Here is a 17729-nt window from a genome sequence, read left to right on the forward strand (position 1 = left end):
TGATTTCTACAACACTGAAGGCACACTGCAGTGTTCTCCTAAAAACACAGAAAAACAGTTGCAGCGGTTGTGCAAAGTGCGAGGGCGACCGCCTAAAATGACACCGTCACAATGGTAGTTTTAAAATACATTACCATCATGATTATTTTATTATCAAAAGGCATTACATCTGTTTCTTCTTAAATCTTTTGGAGGGGGAACAATTGAAATAGTTACTACTATGATCTGTGGTAAAAAATCAAAACAAAAACCAACAGAAGGATCTTTACAAAAACAAATTGAGAGAATGCAGCGTCTGCGTGATTATCTTCCACCATCTGACAGAGTTGGTCACTCAGACCCTAAAAACAAATTTATCATGCGATAATTTCAGTGTACTACATTTTCTCCATACAGGTCTATATCACATTTCTCTCTATACAAGTAAACACAATCATACATATTGTCCTAGTATGTCTTAGAGTGTCTCTCTTTCATTTTAAGGTGCTGGTTAATTTTGGGTCACAATGTTTTTTGTATTGTAATCTGTCAAACATTCATGTAACACGAGTACCCTTCTTTCACACTCCACATCCGCTCCAAAAACAGTCTCAGAGTAGAGTGCGACGACTCCTGCCGCTGACGCGACACGTCTGTGAGGAGAACCGTTGCTTTAATGAGAGTCAGTGTGAGAGTCAGCATTACGAGGAAAATAACAAAAAATACAGCATTCTGTGGGAAGGGAGGCAGCTCTCACAGAACATAGCAGCTTTTTTTTCAGTTAGGGTTTTTATAAACAATCCAAACTCTCCCTCAGATTCCTTTGCCCAGTTTTCCTCAGTGTCACACGGAATGCAATGGATTGGTCTGAAAACAAAACATGCACTGTATGCATTTTTTTTTTTTATAAACAAAGTTTGATTATTCACCCATTGTTTTACGTCCCGCATTCCACCACTGTAACATATGATCCATCAGTATGAATTTAGAGAAAATAAAACTGACTTGAGCTGATGTGACTCGATGAATGCAGCCATACGTGGGGGAACGTAACTGGATTTCAAATTTATTGGAAAAACAAAAAACAAAAAACAAAACAAAAATGCAGCACCATGAATCATAAGACCTGTATGTCTCAAGTACAACGTCAGAAGTCTACAGTGGAGTAGTCCTAGAGTGAAATCAAAACAGTCCAGTGAGGATGAGAGAACAGAAGAAAACCAACAACAAAAAAAGAAAACCAACAACGGAACAGTGGAACAGACAGAACCGTGAGGAAAAAAGGGCTGTTTTCAGGTTTAGTGAGAGGATAGATGATAATCGTACGGAATGACCCTATAAAAGGAAACGTCCTCCTCCCCAGCTCTCTAATGCAGCTCTATAACGGATGATTAACACATTATCTCAGTTTGCATCACCCCCCCCCCCCCACTTTTCCAAATCAAACACTTATTTACTGCAGCACAGACTCATATATTTTTATATATATGCATCTCCAGCATTTCTCCAACCTGGCTGCCATGACGACAGTTACAGCTTTAAGAACTTTGTACAGACATTTGTGTGGAAGTTAGAGAGCCTGTTTGCACAGTCCGGCACATCAGGGAATACTGGGGACAATTTCAAGTTACATGTGATTTCTTTTTTTTTTTTTTGTATATTTGTCATCCAAATCACCTTTTCCACTGATTCCAACATGACGTCCAAAGTCAATGATTAGCTTTGTGCAGAATGTGGCCATTTTGTTTTTTTCTTCTTCTGAAAATAAAGAAAGAAAAGACAGAAAACAAGGAAAGGAGAAATCCGTAAGGAAGTCCTTGCTCCTCTTAGGTCTATACATGTACCCTCTTCAAACTCCCTGGGCCCTATTTCACCAGCGCTTTAGGAGTTTGAGGGAGTAACGTAACTTCATACACACTCACATACACGCACGCACACACACACGCACACGCACACACACACAAATAAGGTCCTAAAAGCTTCCTGACTGTGTCCTTACTCCAGGTCCTTGGAGGGGGGAGTGCTGGAACTGGCCGAGGCTCGTCCCTCGCTGTGGGTAGTGTGTCTGTCCAGGGGCTGACAGCAGTCTGGAGCTGGCCTGCAGCGATGCCTGGCTCGGGCTGCCCGACTTCAGGCCACGAGACACCTGTTGCTGACTACCCCTGGAGGCCAGGGTGCCCGAGTCTATTTTAGTCTGCCCATGGGCCCTGGGTACCGGGGCGGGAGCCCCCGACAGGCCACTGCTGTTCAAAAGGCTCGCTTTTAAGTGGCTGCTGCCGTAGCTGTGGCTTCTGTCCACGTTACTGCTGCCACTCTGCTGGTGTAGAGACCCTGCTGGCGGCCTGGAGTCTGTGGATGAGGTGGGGGTGGGTGAGTGGCTGGGGTAGGAGGATGGAGGGTGGTCCTGGGACAGTCCAGGGTGGGAGGGGTGGCGTGTGTAGAAGCCCTGGCCTGATGAGGGACTGTAGGAACCCCGGAATGGAGAAGTGGAGGTCTGCTGACGGAGCGACGGGCTGTCAGTCTGCGGGTGACTTTCTGATGACTGAACATACACAGACACACACTCTCATGACTATGTTTTCAAGGATCCTCAGGAAGAAAATGGTTCGTGAATGGTGAATTTAATTAAATTTAATTACGGCTGTATGTTTCATCTACCAGCAAATACAGAATATAGGTTTTTGACAAAGATCAAACTAGAATTACATTGCATGTATTTGTAAAAGATGTAAAAATACAAACTGCTTCCATATGAATTAAATTTATAATTATCCAGGCATCATGGGTATCATATATATTCTAAATGCACACAATGTATTCAAAATACATTGTTCCAAATAATGACACAAACAACATTCTCATTTTTACTGATAGTTGGAGGACAACAGTGTGAACAGAATACCTGGTGAGAGTAGACAGAGGGACTGTATCTGTGTGGACTCTTCATAGGAGAAGCCATGGACGCTGCCTGCATCTCATATCGATCTGTATCTGAAAACACAGACAAGTGGATGAACTCCAGCACGGGACATAATTGTAGGTTTACTTGAGTCAATAGTTGTTGTTTTTTTTAAGTTTTGTTTGCCAGATATTTCAATTGTCTCCATACCATATTCATTCTCTGCAGATCCGTCGCCCCTTTTGTAAACCCGCTCCATCTTGATGCTTCGCAGCACTCGCTCGAGAACACCCTGACCTTCCCTCAGGCGTTCAACAGTTGTGGGCACCATCCTTGGGAAAGAAAAATACAGATGATCCAAAGGTTATCTGCTGCTCAGCTCTGAAATGTGGAAGAATGGAGGTGGCCTTCTTGTTTGAAAAGAGAACCTACTTCTCACTTCATAAATTACATCAGTAAATATTTTCCTGATTGGAAAATTTAAAATAGTAGACACATGATGGGACACCAGTCTGATTGACAGCTGGAATCTTGCATATTAGCCTGGTTTGTCTGAATGTTTTGTTTTCAAAAACTGACATTAGAACTGCAACTAATGATGATGATTAAAAAAAAAAGAGAAAGAAAAAGAAAAGTTGATGTCGTTTCCCAATTAATTGATTATCAAAATAGTGATTTAGTAATTGATTAATAATCGATTGATCTTTACACTCTTTTCATTACATGAGAGAGGAATTGCAAATCTCAAGAGTTTGTTTTACAATCAGGAGTTTGCTTTGCAATTGGGAGACTACGTCCACTGTCTATACACCATGTATGGGTGAGACATGTATTAAAACCCTGTCACTCTCGGGCTTCTCACCAGTCGCTGTTGCTGTCCTGGCGCCGGTGCTGTGCTGGCGGGCCATGGTGGTCCGGAGGACTGACCTCCTCTATCTGTGAGATAGGGTTGGTGTGTGCTGAGGAGGAGTAGGACCTGTGTGGTGATACCGGGGGCTGTATCTGCTGATGGGAATGAGCATGATGGGAATGAGCATGATGATGTTGAGGAGGAGGAGGATGATGATGATGATGTTGTTGTTGTTGTTGTTGTTGCTGTTGTTGTTGATGATGATGATGATGATGGGAATCCTGGATGTAGTGAGCGCCAGACCGTGAAGGGGTGGCACCTAGGGAGGAGGTGCTGACAGCGGGCTCATGGTCGCGGCCACTGCTCTGTTTCCGTTTACGGTACTCCAGCAAAGACACCTGGAGCAGCAGAGGGAGGAGAGGAGCTGATAAATAACCGACACACAACCCGATAAGACCTCATGGCATTCACACTGATGCTGGTCCGCTGACTGAGTCACATCATTCACAGAAAACTGCACTGAGTGATGGGCAGACCGCATGCACCACACCAGAGAGGACTCACCTGGAAAAGGGATTTAACACTATTCAATGCAACATAAAGAAAAATAAAAAAAGACCTTTATCACCATGAAAAATAAACTTTGACAAAAAAATTATACTGAATGCCCTTTGGTTTGGTTCCATTCCATGAACATACTTGACTCAAAAAATAAATAAATAAACAAAAGTGTACATCACTGGATGTGGTCTGAATGCACTGTTAGTAACATACAGCATTGAAAGCTTTGACAAGAAAGCAGGCAACTTTGAATGCACCACGCCATGATGCAACCACGCTGAAACAACAAAACACTCATGTCACAAACACAGAAACACACCTTCACTCTTGAACAATGACAGTGAGAGCACTCGTCCCAGTTTAATGTTGTCATGACACGGGAAAGACTTGTAGAAGTGGGGTGGGAACAGAGGAGTAAATGACGGAGGCAGCGGAGCAGGATGATGACAACACACTCAGATAGTGATATGGATGAATCCTGTCATTTTAGCTATGTTTACATTATCATTCAGAAAAGATATATTTCGATTGGAATTTACAATACTGTCGTTTACATGGACGCACAAATGAAATACTCCAATTGTGGTGCGTGTGTACACTAATTTTTCCTGCATCTGTGACTTTCGTGTCCGTTCGTAATTCTTTTTTTGGAATTGAAATAAAGCAGTAAAACGCAAATACGACACGTTAAATTGGATCAGACACCAGGAAACCAGGAAGTCATGACTGGATTGGCCGTTTACATGAAAACCGACCAACCCTCTCGTTCGGATCAGTTTTCAGACTGGCATGTTTACATGACACACTTCTTATTCCACTTTTTGTCAGTCTTTTATTCTGATTACTTGTGTCCATGTAAGCATAGCTAGTGTAAGATCACAGATGGCAGTAAGCTCTACTAGCTCGGTGTTGTACTCTTTTGTCACATTAAAGAGCTTCAATGCAATTTGCCTCTTGTTCGGTTATCACGTTTATACCATCCACACACACAGCCATATTTCAATAGTTTTAGTTGTACATGTATCCAGGACTGGGAAACACTGGATTGCATACTTTTTGTAAGACAATTAACAGGTTTGTAATGTACCGATACTTGCTTAATACATTAGCTAATTTACCACCTGTCTGACCCTGTGGCAGCTTGGGTTACCGGCTCCTTTCTTCAGTGATGTAGTCACTACTACAGATCTTAGACATCACTATTTTATTAATATGTTTGTCTGTTTATTGAAAATGGTATTTAATGGCTTAATTCTGACCCTATCGTGAATCAATTCCAATCTGCCTGTGTATTTGCTTTTACCATTAAAATTAACATGAATCTAGAAACCAGTATTGTTTCTTGTTTTTGTTTTGTTTTCCAGCCTGAGAACAGGGGAACATTACAACAGATTGTGTTTTGATTAATTCCCTATGACCAATGCTTTTATTCAATTAACAGTATTTCAATGACATTCACGTACAATCACTTCTCTATTACCTCAGTATATCATAATATTTGCACAGAACAGAACTGAGGAATGACATCAACTGAGCAGCAGGACTTTTTCATGGTGCCTTGTAAAATAGTCTGCTTTTTTTGTACCAGACCAGTAAGATTTGCTTTTTCCACAGTAGAGCTTGATGAAACAATTAAGTGCCATGGATGAAGATGGAGCACATGTGGGCTTTGTCTCGTCATGAACTAGCACCCTCTTGTGTTGAAGTCGATGAATGAACCTTTTACACACTTCAATGGATTTGACTGAGATGACATAATAAATCAAAACCTCCTGATCAAAACTATAGAGTAAGAATTCAATGTAGGTTTGGAGGAGGGGAGGGTGGGTTGTTGTATGCAAATGCAAGAAACAATATTTACATGCACACTTCTAGAGATGTAGTTGTAGGGAGAATATTCACCATATTTTGTACTGGCTTGTATTCACTTCTTACAGCTATAGCCTGGTAATCTGGCTTCCCTGTCAGCAGACTAATGGTATGCTGGTTGGCCCTCTGCCTTGGAAGAAAAGTGGAAGAGAGACTTGGCAGAAAGTGTCAACTAACAGCGAGGGGGAGGAGGGGGACTGTGGGAGAGGGGAGGGGGAGGGAGGTCAAAGCTACAGAGTGGAAATCATTTCAGATAAACACACAAAATGCTTATAGACGTTTTTCTTTTTTTTCTTTTTTTTTAAATGCCTGCTGCTGTTTTTGTCCACCCGTCAATGGGCCAACAATGAGCAAGGGGAAAAGCACATCATGGTGTTTGTCACATATCACACTCAATTCATTCGCACTTAAGAAGAAAAGATCAAACTCTGAGATTTACCATAAAATGTCCTCATCAAAACTGTATTCACAATCTTATCAATAGAATTTAGAGAACTTGCCTTCCTCTTTTGCGGTGGGTTGCTGGTGTGAGGAGGTGTGCCACTGTCTGGGTAGCCCCCCACATAGTGAGGCTCACCATAGGGTGACATGGAGCCAGGGCCAAGATCTCCCATCAGCCCCTGACCACTTATGGAACTGTGGAAGGACTCCGCAGGGGAAAAGCCTCCCTCTGACAGGGATTGGCGGCAGTCGGTGGTCACGGGGTTCGCCAAGTTTGCATTGAGTGGTGAACAGGTGTATATGAGGTTGAACTCTGTCCTAAAGGCCTGCTCCCTGTTTGGGGGGTTTAGGTCTGAGGAAGGACAGGACACTGGGTTTAGGGAGCTGGTCCCCATAGCTGATGGACCTTGGAAGTCTAGACCTGAGGGGCATCCAGGAAGAGACAAGTCATCTGAGGTCATGGCCACAGGACTCTCCAAGCTGGAGGGGAGCGACAGGTCTGGGAACTGAGGCCGTGGGACTTCAAAGTCTGTCTGAAGACATGGCTGTAGGTAGAGAGGGACACGTAAATGGAAAGACAGAATTTATTAAACAAATAAGTGACCACTTAGTAATTAGCAGCATTTGACAGATGAGATGAGAACATACCTCAGGTGAGATGGACTCTGACCGGTGGACAGGAGATGCCTCGGGGGAAGATATGTTCTAAAGAAAAAAGGAGATGTCAGAAAATACTGATTTTACAGGACAAGTGGCACAGGTATTTGAACAACAAACGGTGCCCCCATATTATTCTGAATAATAAACACCACTACCACTGCCTAAAATCACGGGGGGGGGGGGGGGGTCATGTTAAACACATCCTCCTCAGTGGTCACCTTCGTCATTTGGCTTCTCAGGTGCACATTTGTTAGAAATCCTTAAGTTGATACTGGTCTGTTCATAATTTCACTCTTGGAATCCACTCATGTGGTTGTGCACTTACTTCAAATTGCAATGGTGTGTTGCATCGACTTGCAGGCAGCGAGGGCATGGGCGAGTATCCCAGGCCGTTGGGCAGCAAGGAGCCACAGTGGCTGTGCAGCAGTGGGTGGAGTCCGTCCTCGGGGAGTGGAGGTGTGATGGGTGACAGTGGACGAAGCAGGCTTTCTGGGGGTGCTGGTGTCATGTCTGCCATAAACTTGGAGCGGCGCTTTTTAAACGGGGCACCGACATCTGTGATTTTAAAAACAAAAAAACCTTTTTGAATCGGTTTCTATTTTCTTGTCACAATGTAAGATCAACAGGGCAGAAACAAATCACCCAGGTGGAATTCAAGTGTGTACGTACCAGTGGACAGGGGATTGGGGGTGGATCTGCTACTGGTACTTTGTTGGGAGGAGGTGGACTCGGTGCCGTCCTCCATACTGGCTGAACAACTTTCATCCTCCACCTGCTTGATCCATCTCTGCATCAAAACAGTCATGTCTGGTTAAAAATTAATCTGGCATTTTTGTCTAGAATAAATACACTTAGTTTTACATGTTAACACTGAATCAGACATTCAAATGCCTTGTAGCAACACTCAATTAAGAGTCACTTACCTTTTTGTAGCAACCGTAAGTGCCGTCCATTTGGAGTGGGCGGGGCCTGCGTCTCTCTGGGTTGAAGGGGGAGCCAAAGCGGACGTAGTGTCTGGGTGCGGTGCAAATGAGCGATGAGTGGGAGAGACCTGGCAGCATGTTGAGGGTGGTGGCCAGCACCGTAGGGTCAGTGGTTATCCGCAGCGGGCGCTCAACGAGCACCTCATGCTGAACCCTCTCCCCTCCAGGAATCTTGTCATTTAGCCACTCTGTCACAAGGTACTAAGTACACACAGAGACAATCATGATGACTATTGAAAAGCCAAAATCCAACAAATAATTTATACTGTGTCCACTTCTCCACTTACCTTCTTGGTTTTGGGGTAGCGCAAGTTGCCTCTATTTAGGCCATTTAGACCATGGCCATCGGCATCTAAGGGATGACCTCCTAGACCACTCTCTCCATGGCCGTGTTCAGCACCATATGGACCTTGTGGTCCCTCCTCATCCAGTGCAGCCCCCTGTTCAGCTGACGACGGCGTTGCTGCCAGTGCTGCAGCCGCAGCAGCTGCCGCTGCCTGCTGGGCAAGGGCTTGCCGCTGCCGCCGAGCACGCTGTGACGAGCTCGACCGGTAGCGAGACATCCGACTTTTAGGACGAGGCTTGGCGGGCCGTGCAGGTTTAGGGGGAGCGACGGGAGGAGGAGGGTGAGTTAATGATGTCTTTTCTTCAATAGATGGCGTCTCCTGTAACACAACATAAAAGTGAGGCAACACAAAACCATTTAACTGAATGTAACAAATGAAACTTGCTTTCTCTCACTGACCATGACGTAGGTGGTGCGGCGTGTGCTGACCCCAACTCCTGTGCTCTGGGGTATAGGGGTGTTTGCTGTGGGGTTACCTGCCCCGTCCTCTGTTTCCACACCATCCTCTTTTAACTCTGCTCCTCCCACTCTCCTCCGCCTCCTTTCCAGGCTGTTAAATGTCTAAATGAACAGGCAAAATCACACAAGTTCAGTTACAGTGTCAAGAACAATCTGAAATGTTAGCTTGTGAATGAGTGATCTTGTATGGGAGCAGTTAAATTACATACTCTTTTACTGGAGATGGTAACCCCATTTTCATCGACCTCTCCTTCTTCACCCTCTTCTGCTTTCATGTCATCCAGAAGTCTCTCCTAATTGCACATGCACATAGGGAAAACGGCTTATTCACAGTGAATATCAGCAATATTAGGCAACCAATATGTATCTTTATTTACAACAAGCTCAGTTTTTAGAATACTGTCCCTTTTTGATGACACATTTCTATTTAATAGTTTCTTTTAAAATGATCCAATACCCTTGGCATTATATTAGTGCAGTGCAGTTGACACACACACACACACCTCTGCGTCACTTGTTCCCTGCAGTTCTTTGGCATCCTGGTTGTCGTCAAGGGTCTGGTTGCTATCGCTGGCCAGGCTGCCCTCCATTTCCCTCCGCCGAGCTTTTCTCCGCCGCGTCTCGGCACCAACCAGAGGAGAGGGAGGCAGCAGTGAGGCGGGACTCAGGAAGCTCTCCCTGGGGCTCAGGTTGTGCTTCTGCACCGGGCAGTTCTGGTTGCCCTTATGGCACGCACAGTCCACTTTGTAATTACTGGTGGTTTGTTACCAAGAGAGGAGGAGATTAGACTGGAGAAACTGCCAGAGGGTGGAACAGCAACCAGGGAGTTTTCAGGTAATATAAAGGCTACATCCACACTACTCTAACTTCTGCAGAGGGGAAAAGTCTGCTCGCTTGTCTAAATGGTCATCTGATATAAGCCTGATCAGAATAGTTGCAGATTACTAATACAGACATGAAAAAAGCCTGTCTGGGTGCAGATATTTTTGGTTTGTATGTTTTTCAGAAAATTCTGTTTTAAAATTACAACTTAGTAGAATGGATGTAGCCCAAAGAATCACACCTTCACTAGAGCCTCTTTCAGACTAAATTTAGGAGTTACACACAGGATTTTTATCCTGGGTGCAGCCACTAAAAAAGGGTTTTGCCAGCAGTTGTTAGCCTTTTGGTGTTTTTTTTCCACCCCTGCATCGTGTGCATCGCCTGTGCATGAATTGTGACGTTATGGATGAGCCGGAAACAAAACAAGTCCGGGGAAGAAAAAAAACACCACAATTGCCCTCAGTGATAATGTTGCGGTGGTTACTATTTTGCATCTTTTACTGAACTATCTTTCAATCAGGTGTTAAGATGACAGGACTGATGGGCGAAAAAAACAATACTGAGGGCAGTACCGAGTTTTAAAAAGTAACAATTGCTACAAAGATCACGCTATAGCCACACATGTTGGAAATGCTGCATCTCTGGTAAAAATAGAACAAACAAAGACAATAATTAGCTTGTTCATATGGGTCCTACGTTCCCACTGATGCCAATCAGAGATGGAGCCAATAAATTTCCACATGCACAGGAGAGTAGTTTGAACCGGGAGTGAATTCTGATGACACACATTCCCACTAGTGAAAAACTTAATTAAACCTAGGATTAAATCGGTGTTTTGACCAGTGGGAATGGGATATGACATATTACGTACTTTATTTATATTATCTACTGAAGGTTTCTAGACAGGACTTGGACCATTAACTCTTGACATTTTGTCTCTCTTTAATGGTGAAAGGACTTAAGGTCTTATGTTGTTTTTAGAGGCTGATTTAAAGTGGTAACATAAGAAAACTTAAGAGGTGTGAGTTGAGGATTAGTACTGACCAGCTATTGAACTCGTAGTCGAATCCAATGGTGACCTCAGAGTCCTTTGTGATTTGAGTGATAGCATAGATGCACAAATGGATCATTCCCTCAGAAATCATATGTCGAACCTGGGAAAATTAGAAGAGACCATCCAGACATCAATCTATTACCTAGAATGAATCTATTAGTGACATGTACTCAAATTTAAGAAAAGCTTATTGGCTGACCTCGGCGTTAGGTGTACAGGACCTCCTGATGAAGCGTGCATCATTTCCAAAGGTCCGTGCATCAACGCACATCTCGACATCGTTAAATTTTGAATAAAACAGCACAAAAGGGTAGGGTCTGAAAAAAGATTTTAAGACATTTGTATGAATAACAGGAACTGTTTTATTATCCCCAAAATACCTTTCAGGAAACTGGAGAATTTGAGATTGTATCCACTTGTCTGGACATGGATGCCATTTTATTATAACCCACACCTCATATAACATCTTACTTTTTAAAGAAGTGCCCATTGACTTCAAACTGTTGTTTGAGCATGACCTTTCCCCGATATTCTATGATAAGAGTGTCTGGTTCCAGGGTCTTGGCTGCTCGGAGGATCTTCCTGTGTTTCTGCACCCGCGTTACCCGTCCCAACTGGAGCTACAAGACAAGTACAAATTAAGTATTCGCAACAGCAGAAAAAGCTTTAAAATATAATGACATTAGAACAGAATATTAATTTGACTGATCTGATTACACTTTATGCAATTTATTTAGATGTAATTGGTCAAGGAAAAAAATCATTGTTTGGGGTTTTTATTATTTTTGGCAAGTGTTAGCATGGGCTTCATTTGGGAAATCATATCACACCTTTTTCAATGCACTGTGCCATAAAGAGCAAAATATTGTGTAGCCAACATTTGTAAGTTTCTATCGGGACTTGGACTAACCTGCATCTGTGAGCCTAACACTGTGTGGTTGCAGGCCAGCTCCGTGCGGTTGATGGTGTCCATAGCATCAACTGAGGTGTGGATCTGTGCAGTGGATGGAGGTATTGTGGTGCCGCTCTCAGTCTTTGAGGCAGTGGTGCTTGCAGCTCGATGAATTTGCAGCAGTGTCTGGACATCAGCACTGTACTGGTTGGCTAAAGCCTCCTCATACTGGTCTGTCCACTGGCGAATCTTACTCTCCCATCCCTCTGCAGTGTTCTCATCCAGCACATTGGCCTCCGTTGTTGAGTTCTAGGCAGAAGAAAAGAGAGAGGATTACGAGTTGTTCTTTAAAGAAAAGGCAAGGCCATGTATGATCATTGTATGAAATTGAGGAATTGGCAGAAAACTGTTGTGGTTCTCCAAGCTGTGAATGGAAAGTTGTTTTATGGAAGCTAATACTAGAGAGAAGAAATCAAACACATTTACTTTGGTTAACTGCCACGGAGTCAACTGGTAACTCTTCTATAGAAAGTGGCTATGGCTACGTTTTTCTTGATTTTTCATTGGGTGCCTTTATGGGGGAAAAAATTGGCAACAAAGACTGTAGATGTATTTATGTGATGTAAAATAATCTATTTGTCTGTTTGTGCCTATTCGTTGTGTAAGAGAGTCAGCCAATGGTGAAACATCTGGCCAATATAGGTCTTTATGTTACGGTCTTATCCCCCCCTCTCCAATAGATGGAAGCATGGGGCTTGCAGCACTATGTAATGCACACATACTGTAAATGCAACTCTAATGACTCTAATCTTACCTTCATCCTCATGGACTTCCTGGAACCCTCTCTGAAAGCCTGAAATAAGGCAAAAATGAACCCATATCAACACAAAGCCACATTCAGCAGTTATAATTCTACAGTCACAATCAGCTATTCTCTCATCAACATCATATTTAGGCCTTTATCCAGCAGCTCTGCTTACCTTTACTTTTTTGTTTTTCGATGTTCCACGGGCCTTCTCTGTGCTCTTCTTCCTCTTTTTGGATTTGCTCCTCTTGACCCTGTTGACAGTGAGTTTGATGCTGGTGGGCGTATGCTGGGTGGCGGTATAGGAGATGGTGGAGGGTGACACCTCTTCATCACCACTTTCTGTGGCACTGCTTTCTCCAGCTACCAAGAAAACACACAAAAATAGGTATAAAGACTGTCAGCAATGTGCTTCATGACTCATACATGCAAAGTTCTCTATAAGGGCTTGAATGAACAAACATAAGAATATATACCGGAGACATTTTCTGTCTTCCTGTGTTGGCCATCAGCTCCTTTCCTACGGTCCAGGCCTCTGCAATAAAAAAAAAAAACAGCAAACATTTAAAACACCTGGCCACAAGTCAATTGTATATATATATATAGTGTCACATATGCATGTTGATACTTTCTTGGATATATGATGTAGGTCAGCATGAATCACTTTCAGCTACTTCCTGGGTGAGGGAATGCTGCAACAGACTTACCTGCAGTTGTCACACTTTATGAGCAGGCCATCCAGCGTCAGGCTGCAGTGACACCAGCTGGCCATGGCTCCGTCCTCCTCGGAGGAGCTGTCGCTGTCTGCCGAGTTATCCTCCATAGGTTCGTGATAGTGGGAGCCGAGCACCATGCCGTTGAGATCCATGCGGGGGATGATGGTTTGGGATAGCGGGGAAGCGGGTGGGGTGGGGGGAGGGGGTGCGCCATAGTTGTGATCCTGACAACACACAACGGAAGACTGTTGCATCTTCAAACAACGGGTGTTCAGGCAAAAAGGGAAAACGGAAAATGGAGACGAATGAAAATGGGGGCAAAAAAACAGGTATGTGAAACAGTACAGCTGTTAATAACAGAAGTAGTCTGGTTACAGAAGACTAATTGCAGGATAGACATTCATGAATAACACTAGAGCAATCCTTAGTTTTACTCATACAGTTATATTTAATAGAAAACGAAAAAAAAAAAATGAAAAAAAAAAAATTAATGATTGAAAAGATATGACAGAGTTATTATTTAGCTTATACGATATTCATTGCTTACTCAGAGTCAACTTTCTTTGATGAATCAAGAATAACAATTAACTATGAGCACAGTCAATTACTGTTTTTTTATAAGCCAGCCCGAGTTGTCCCCTCATGATGAAATTGAAATGCCGTTTTCATTTTAGGTGGCATGTTAGCCCTCAGGGCGAACTACAACTATTACTAAAAGACAATGTAAACATTTTTAAATTGACATCATACTTTTTACATTCGAACGTAATCTTACAAAGCCTGAATTTCACCTAACTGACAGACCAGAATAGACGTGCATATAGTCCATAGTTTCATACCAAAAGACAAAATGCAATGATTAAATCTGGTGATTAGGAAAGAGTGGCATTAACTCACATCATATGGTAATCCCCGATATCCATGATTCTGTGCGCTCCCACAGCTGTGGTTGTAGTTTTTCTCATTCACAGCAGGGCTTGCTTCAACTGACTCAGGGCTGAAAAATAAAAAAATAAAAAAATATTACTTAAATAATAAATATAAAAGCAAAATGTTATGTATGAAACAGTTTGTGTTTGAGATACTAACATCAACACAGGTAACACAATCTATTATTTTGCCAGCTATTTTATGAAGAGACATCGATCAGGCACTAGATGGCACCAAAATGCTGAAGTTTGTCTCTTGGCCTGGGAAAGTGCAATTTAGGAAATGAAATGTGGGCTGCCATTATGTTATGCAACTATATTTGCCCTTTAGCTGAGGTCTGGCTAGACACTAAAGAATCTCATCTTTTTTACCTTCTTCTCCAAAGCATCAGAAAACATATATGCCAAAACAATCAAAATGGCAAAAAGCTTTTGTTGCATCATTTTGTAAACTCAAACAGAGCCAGTGTATTTTCCTTTGAGCTTGAGTCAGTCCCCCTGGCTGAGGTGTGGAGGAAACTGTAGGGGGCTGTGAACAGGGGTTGGTGTGAGAGAGGTCAACCAGACTCCACATAACTCATAAGCAGGGTTACCTACAGAGAGGTGCCAAGTGTTCTTATTAAGGCTGTCTGTTGACATTTACTGAAACACTACTCAAACAGCTAGAGCCTGATGTGACAGTATAAAACCAGTTTAGCTTTCCTATACAGAGTGGGCTGGAAGACAATTAATCGTGATCACAAAAAAAACAATTACTGGGATAATAATCAGGCTGCTGGGGGGTAGCCTGTCCCTCTGGACAAAAGGTGTAAATTATTAGAAGATAACTGAAACCTTTATTAGTATGACTCTTTTATTCACTTCGGCACAAGATGTAGTTAGAAACTGCATCCACTGTTGCTTTTCAAACCGTCATGAATCATTTGGTGATAATTTTATACCAAATTACAATGACTATACAACTAAGAAAACAAAGCTAAAATAAAAGTGGGGATTCCGCTCTCCATACTGAAACAGGCCACTTTCAAATTTCTATAATGTTAAAGTGGCCTTGATGGGGAGGACAAAATGGTTTTGAGTTCATGTTTAGCCAGCCTGACTGAAGCATTACATACTGTATTTCCTTTATTTCTGTGTGGGTAGATTTAGTCTTTGGTGGACTGTACTTCCAATCTCTTTGGATCTCTCCAGGTGACTTTGTGGAGAACACAGAAAACTGCTGACAGGATATTGAAAGGAAGGAAGCATATTCATCACATCCCAACATGTTAGAGTTGTAAAGAAATACAGTATGAACGTATAGAAGAGGTGAGCAACGTTGCATCACCATAAGGTGTTAATCATAAGAGCTATTCTCACGGAAGATTGGGTTAAACATCAGTTTGTCACATATGCGCCACATAGGCAGGTGTATTTTAACTGTCAGAGAGTTTTAATCCAATTTGCATTAAATTTGGCACATTGGTTAAGGTTATGAGTAGAACCTGAGCAAATTTTTAACATCAGAGCATAGGCTCAAAGTTTTAGCCTAAAGCTGACAGTGAAAGAAAATACATACACATACATAGACAACAGAAAAACTATTTTAAATTAATTTGTACTTAAGTTATAACTTAATATATCAACTTTTCAACAATGTAACATATTTAACACTGAATGCAGAGTGGGTAAGTCATCTCCACAAATGTATCCACAAATGTCAGCATCTCAGAGAGGAAAAAGTAGAGCAGGCGGAAATCCTATGTTGTATGCAAACTTTCCCTCGAGATGAGGGGCACAACTGTTTGAGTCCCAACTAGCGGGAAGTAATTGAATACTTACTCTGATCCAGCAGCCATATCGGAGTAAGACGTTTCAGGTGTGGTGACTCCCAGCGCAATTACTATGCTCATGACGTCCAGCACAGCGGCGCGTGGGAGGGGGGGGCAAGGGGGAGGAGGGGGAGGGGGAGGGGAGGGACAGGATGGGATGGGGGGGAGACTGGGTGGTGAGAAGAGGAATCACAGGGTCCCAACTGCCGCAACAGACCACTCCAGAGGTGGGGTGCCACCGAGCCGTAGCCCACGGCTCACGGTCATGGGGACCTGAGGAAAAAGAGCAACAGACGGACTGAGTGGCCATGAATTCTACAAACACAGAGACAAAATGCCTGTTACATTACGCAGCATGTAAAATGATAGGAAAGCTAAATTAAAAATTGTGGAAAAATAAGCCTTAGAGCCTAAGTGTCCATACTGTGCTTTTCCTGTTTTCCCTTTCCTTTAATGTGACACTTGTTTTTGGATGAACTATTTCATTATGGTCAAAGTCTGTGTGAGTCATTCACCACAGAATTCACAGCTCCTGAAAAGGCTGAAATACCTTGTTTACATTCCTGGCTTTTTCCACGAAGTGTCTACGTGACAAAGTAGCATGGAACATGGCTACCGTGGCTACAGCAGTGTTTACAGCAGATCAGAGAGCCTCTGAGTGGGGGATCAGTCAGCCAGTGATTTATAAACTGCTGTGTATCTGCAGTGTAGCCCCACGTACACTACCTTGGTTCATAAACAATTTTAGAGATATCAACTTGCACATTTGAACCCAATAACATTTTCTGACATATACTGAACTAGCATTCATCATACAAGGGACTAGCAAAGGACATTGTATGGAATGCAGCTGTTACCTTCATGCTATAACATGTCTGAACAAACTCAACCTTACTGTCCTCTGTTGTTTGGTGATAAACTAAATAGCTTTCACACTATCAATACAGTTACGAACTGTAACAAACAATAAAATATAAATAAATGATTATTAGAGCAATGCCATAATCATGAAAATATTAAACAAAGTCCAGCAAGTAAATATTTCAATGAGTAGTCACCGGTCAGTAATGATAGGTGTCTTACTTTGAAATGATTGCACTCATCACTGACACAGGTACAACGTGTCATTGACAGGGCTTCTTTATCAGAGGTCATCCACACCACAAAGGTCGTCAAGACCACATAACCCTAACACCACACAAGGAATCCACAAGTACACACCAAACGAAGGACCAAAGTTGCTGATTCATGTTAACAATGAATGCTTTCATGAGGGAGGCAGCAAATGGCTCTCCTTTGCCTGCATCTAAGGTAATAACTCAATATGAACACAGTGCAGTAGGTCTGTCTGTCATACACACAGACGCTTCCAGAATGGAGGGAGGGAGGGAGGGGGGAGGCTATTCAGAAGCAGAAAAACAACCAGGGACTTTACAGTTCTACGTACAGTCTCCAATCAGGATGCACCAATACAGAGAGCCAGCAGGAGGCGCTTACCTCCCAGACCCGAGGAGGGGTGAGTCATCCAACATGAGGCCCAGCCCTCCTGTCATGTGACCACCTTCTGCTGAAACACTGACCCACACTCCTCTGCTCAGTCTTCTCCCAGCCACCTAGTCAGAAGGGGAAAAGGCCCTCCTCTTCTCCGTTCAC

At 43.0% G+C, this 17729-nt stretch overlaps 1 protein-coding gene and 1 long non-coding RNA gene across 2 annotated transcripts in view; one reads left to right on the plus strand and one right to left on the minus strand.

Moving 5' to 3' along the window:
• Window positions 1-265: 265 nt before the first annotated feature.
• setd5 (SET domain containing 5) overlaps window positions 266-17729 on the minus strand; it is a 31287-nt gene continuing 13823 nt past the window's right edge. The window contains exons 2-25 of the mRNA XM_083892410.1: window positions 16087-16349; window positions 14234-14333; window positions 13328-13560; window positions 13097-13155; window positions 12796-12983; window positions 12630-12668; window positions 11834-12124; window positions 11395-11543; window positions 11123-11240; window positions 10914-11023; window positions 9551-9800; window positions 9257-9340; window positions 8988-9149; window positions 8530-8907; window positions 8183-8443; window positions 7929-8046; window positions 7585-7814; window positions 7248-7304; window positions 6659-7144; window positions 6192-6284; window positions 3741-4126; window positions 3089-3210; window positions 2882-2970; window positions 266-2521 (exon numbers count right to left, since the gene is read on the minus strand). Of these exons, the coding sequence (XP_083748536.1) occupies window positions 1952-2521; window positions 2882-2970; window positions 3089-3210; window positions 3741-4126; window positions 6192-6284; window positions 6659-7144; window positions 7248-7304; window positions 7585-7814; window positions 7929-8046; window positions 8183-8443; window positions 8530-8907; window positions 8988-9149; window positions 9257-9340; window positions 9551-9800; window positions 10914-11023; window positions 11123-11240; window positions 11395-11543; window positions 11834-12124; window positions 12630-12668; window positions 12796-12983; window positions 13097-13155; window positions 13328-13560; window positions 14234-14333; window positions 16087-16157 (4644 nt within the window). The 5' untranslated portion in view covers window positions 16158-16349 and the 3' untranslated portion in view covers window positions 266-1951. The remainder of the gene's footprint in view (window positions 2522-2881; window positions 2971-3088; window positions 3211-3740; window positions 4127-6191; window positions 6285-6658; window positions 7145-7247; window positions 7305-7584; window positions 7815-7928; window positions 8047-8182; window positions 8444-8529; window positions 8908-8987; window positions 9150-9256; window positions 9341-9550; window positions 9801-10913; window positions 11024-11122; window positions 11241-11394; window positions 11544-11833; window positions 12125-12629; window positions 12669-12795; window positions 12984-13096; window positions 13156-13327; window positions 13561-14233; window positions 14334-16086; window positions 16350-17729) is intronic.
• Window positions 2447-3233, plus strand: LOC310929603. The gene is made up of 3 exons (XR_014592877.1): window positions 2447-2583; window positions 2854-3015; window positions 3107-3233. It is a non-coding gene; the product is annotated as an uncharacterized lncRNA (long non-coding RNA).

The sequence above is a fragment of the Microchirus variegatus genome (genome assembly GCF_963457635.1).
Source record: "Microchirus variegatus genome assembly, chromosome: 7".
NCBI lineage: Eukaryota > Metazoa > Chordata > Actinopteri > Pleuronectiformes > Soleidae > Microchirus > Microchirus variegatus.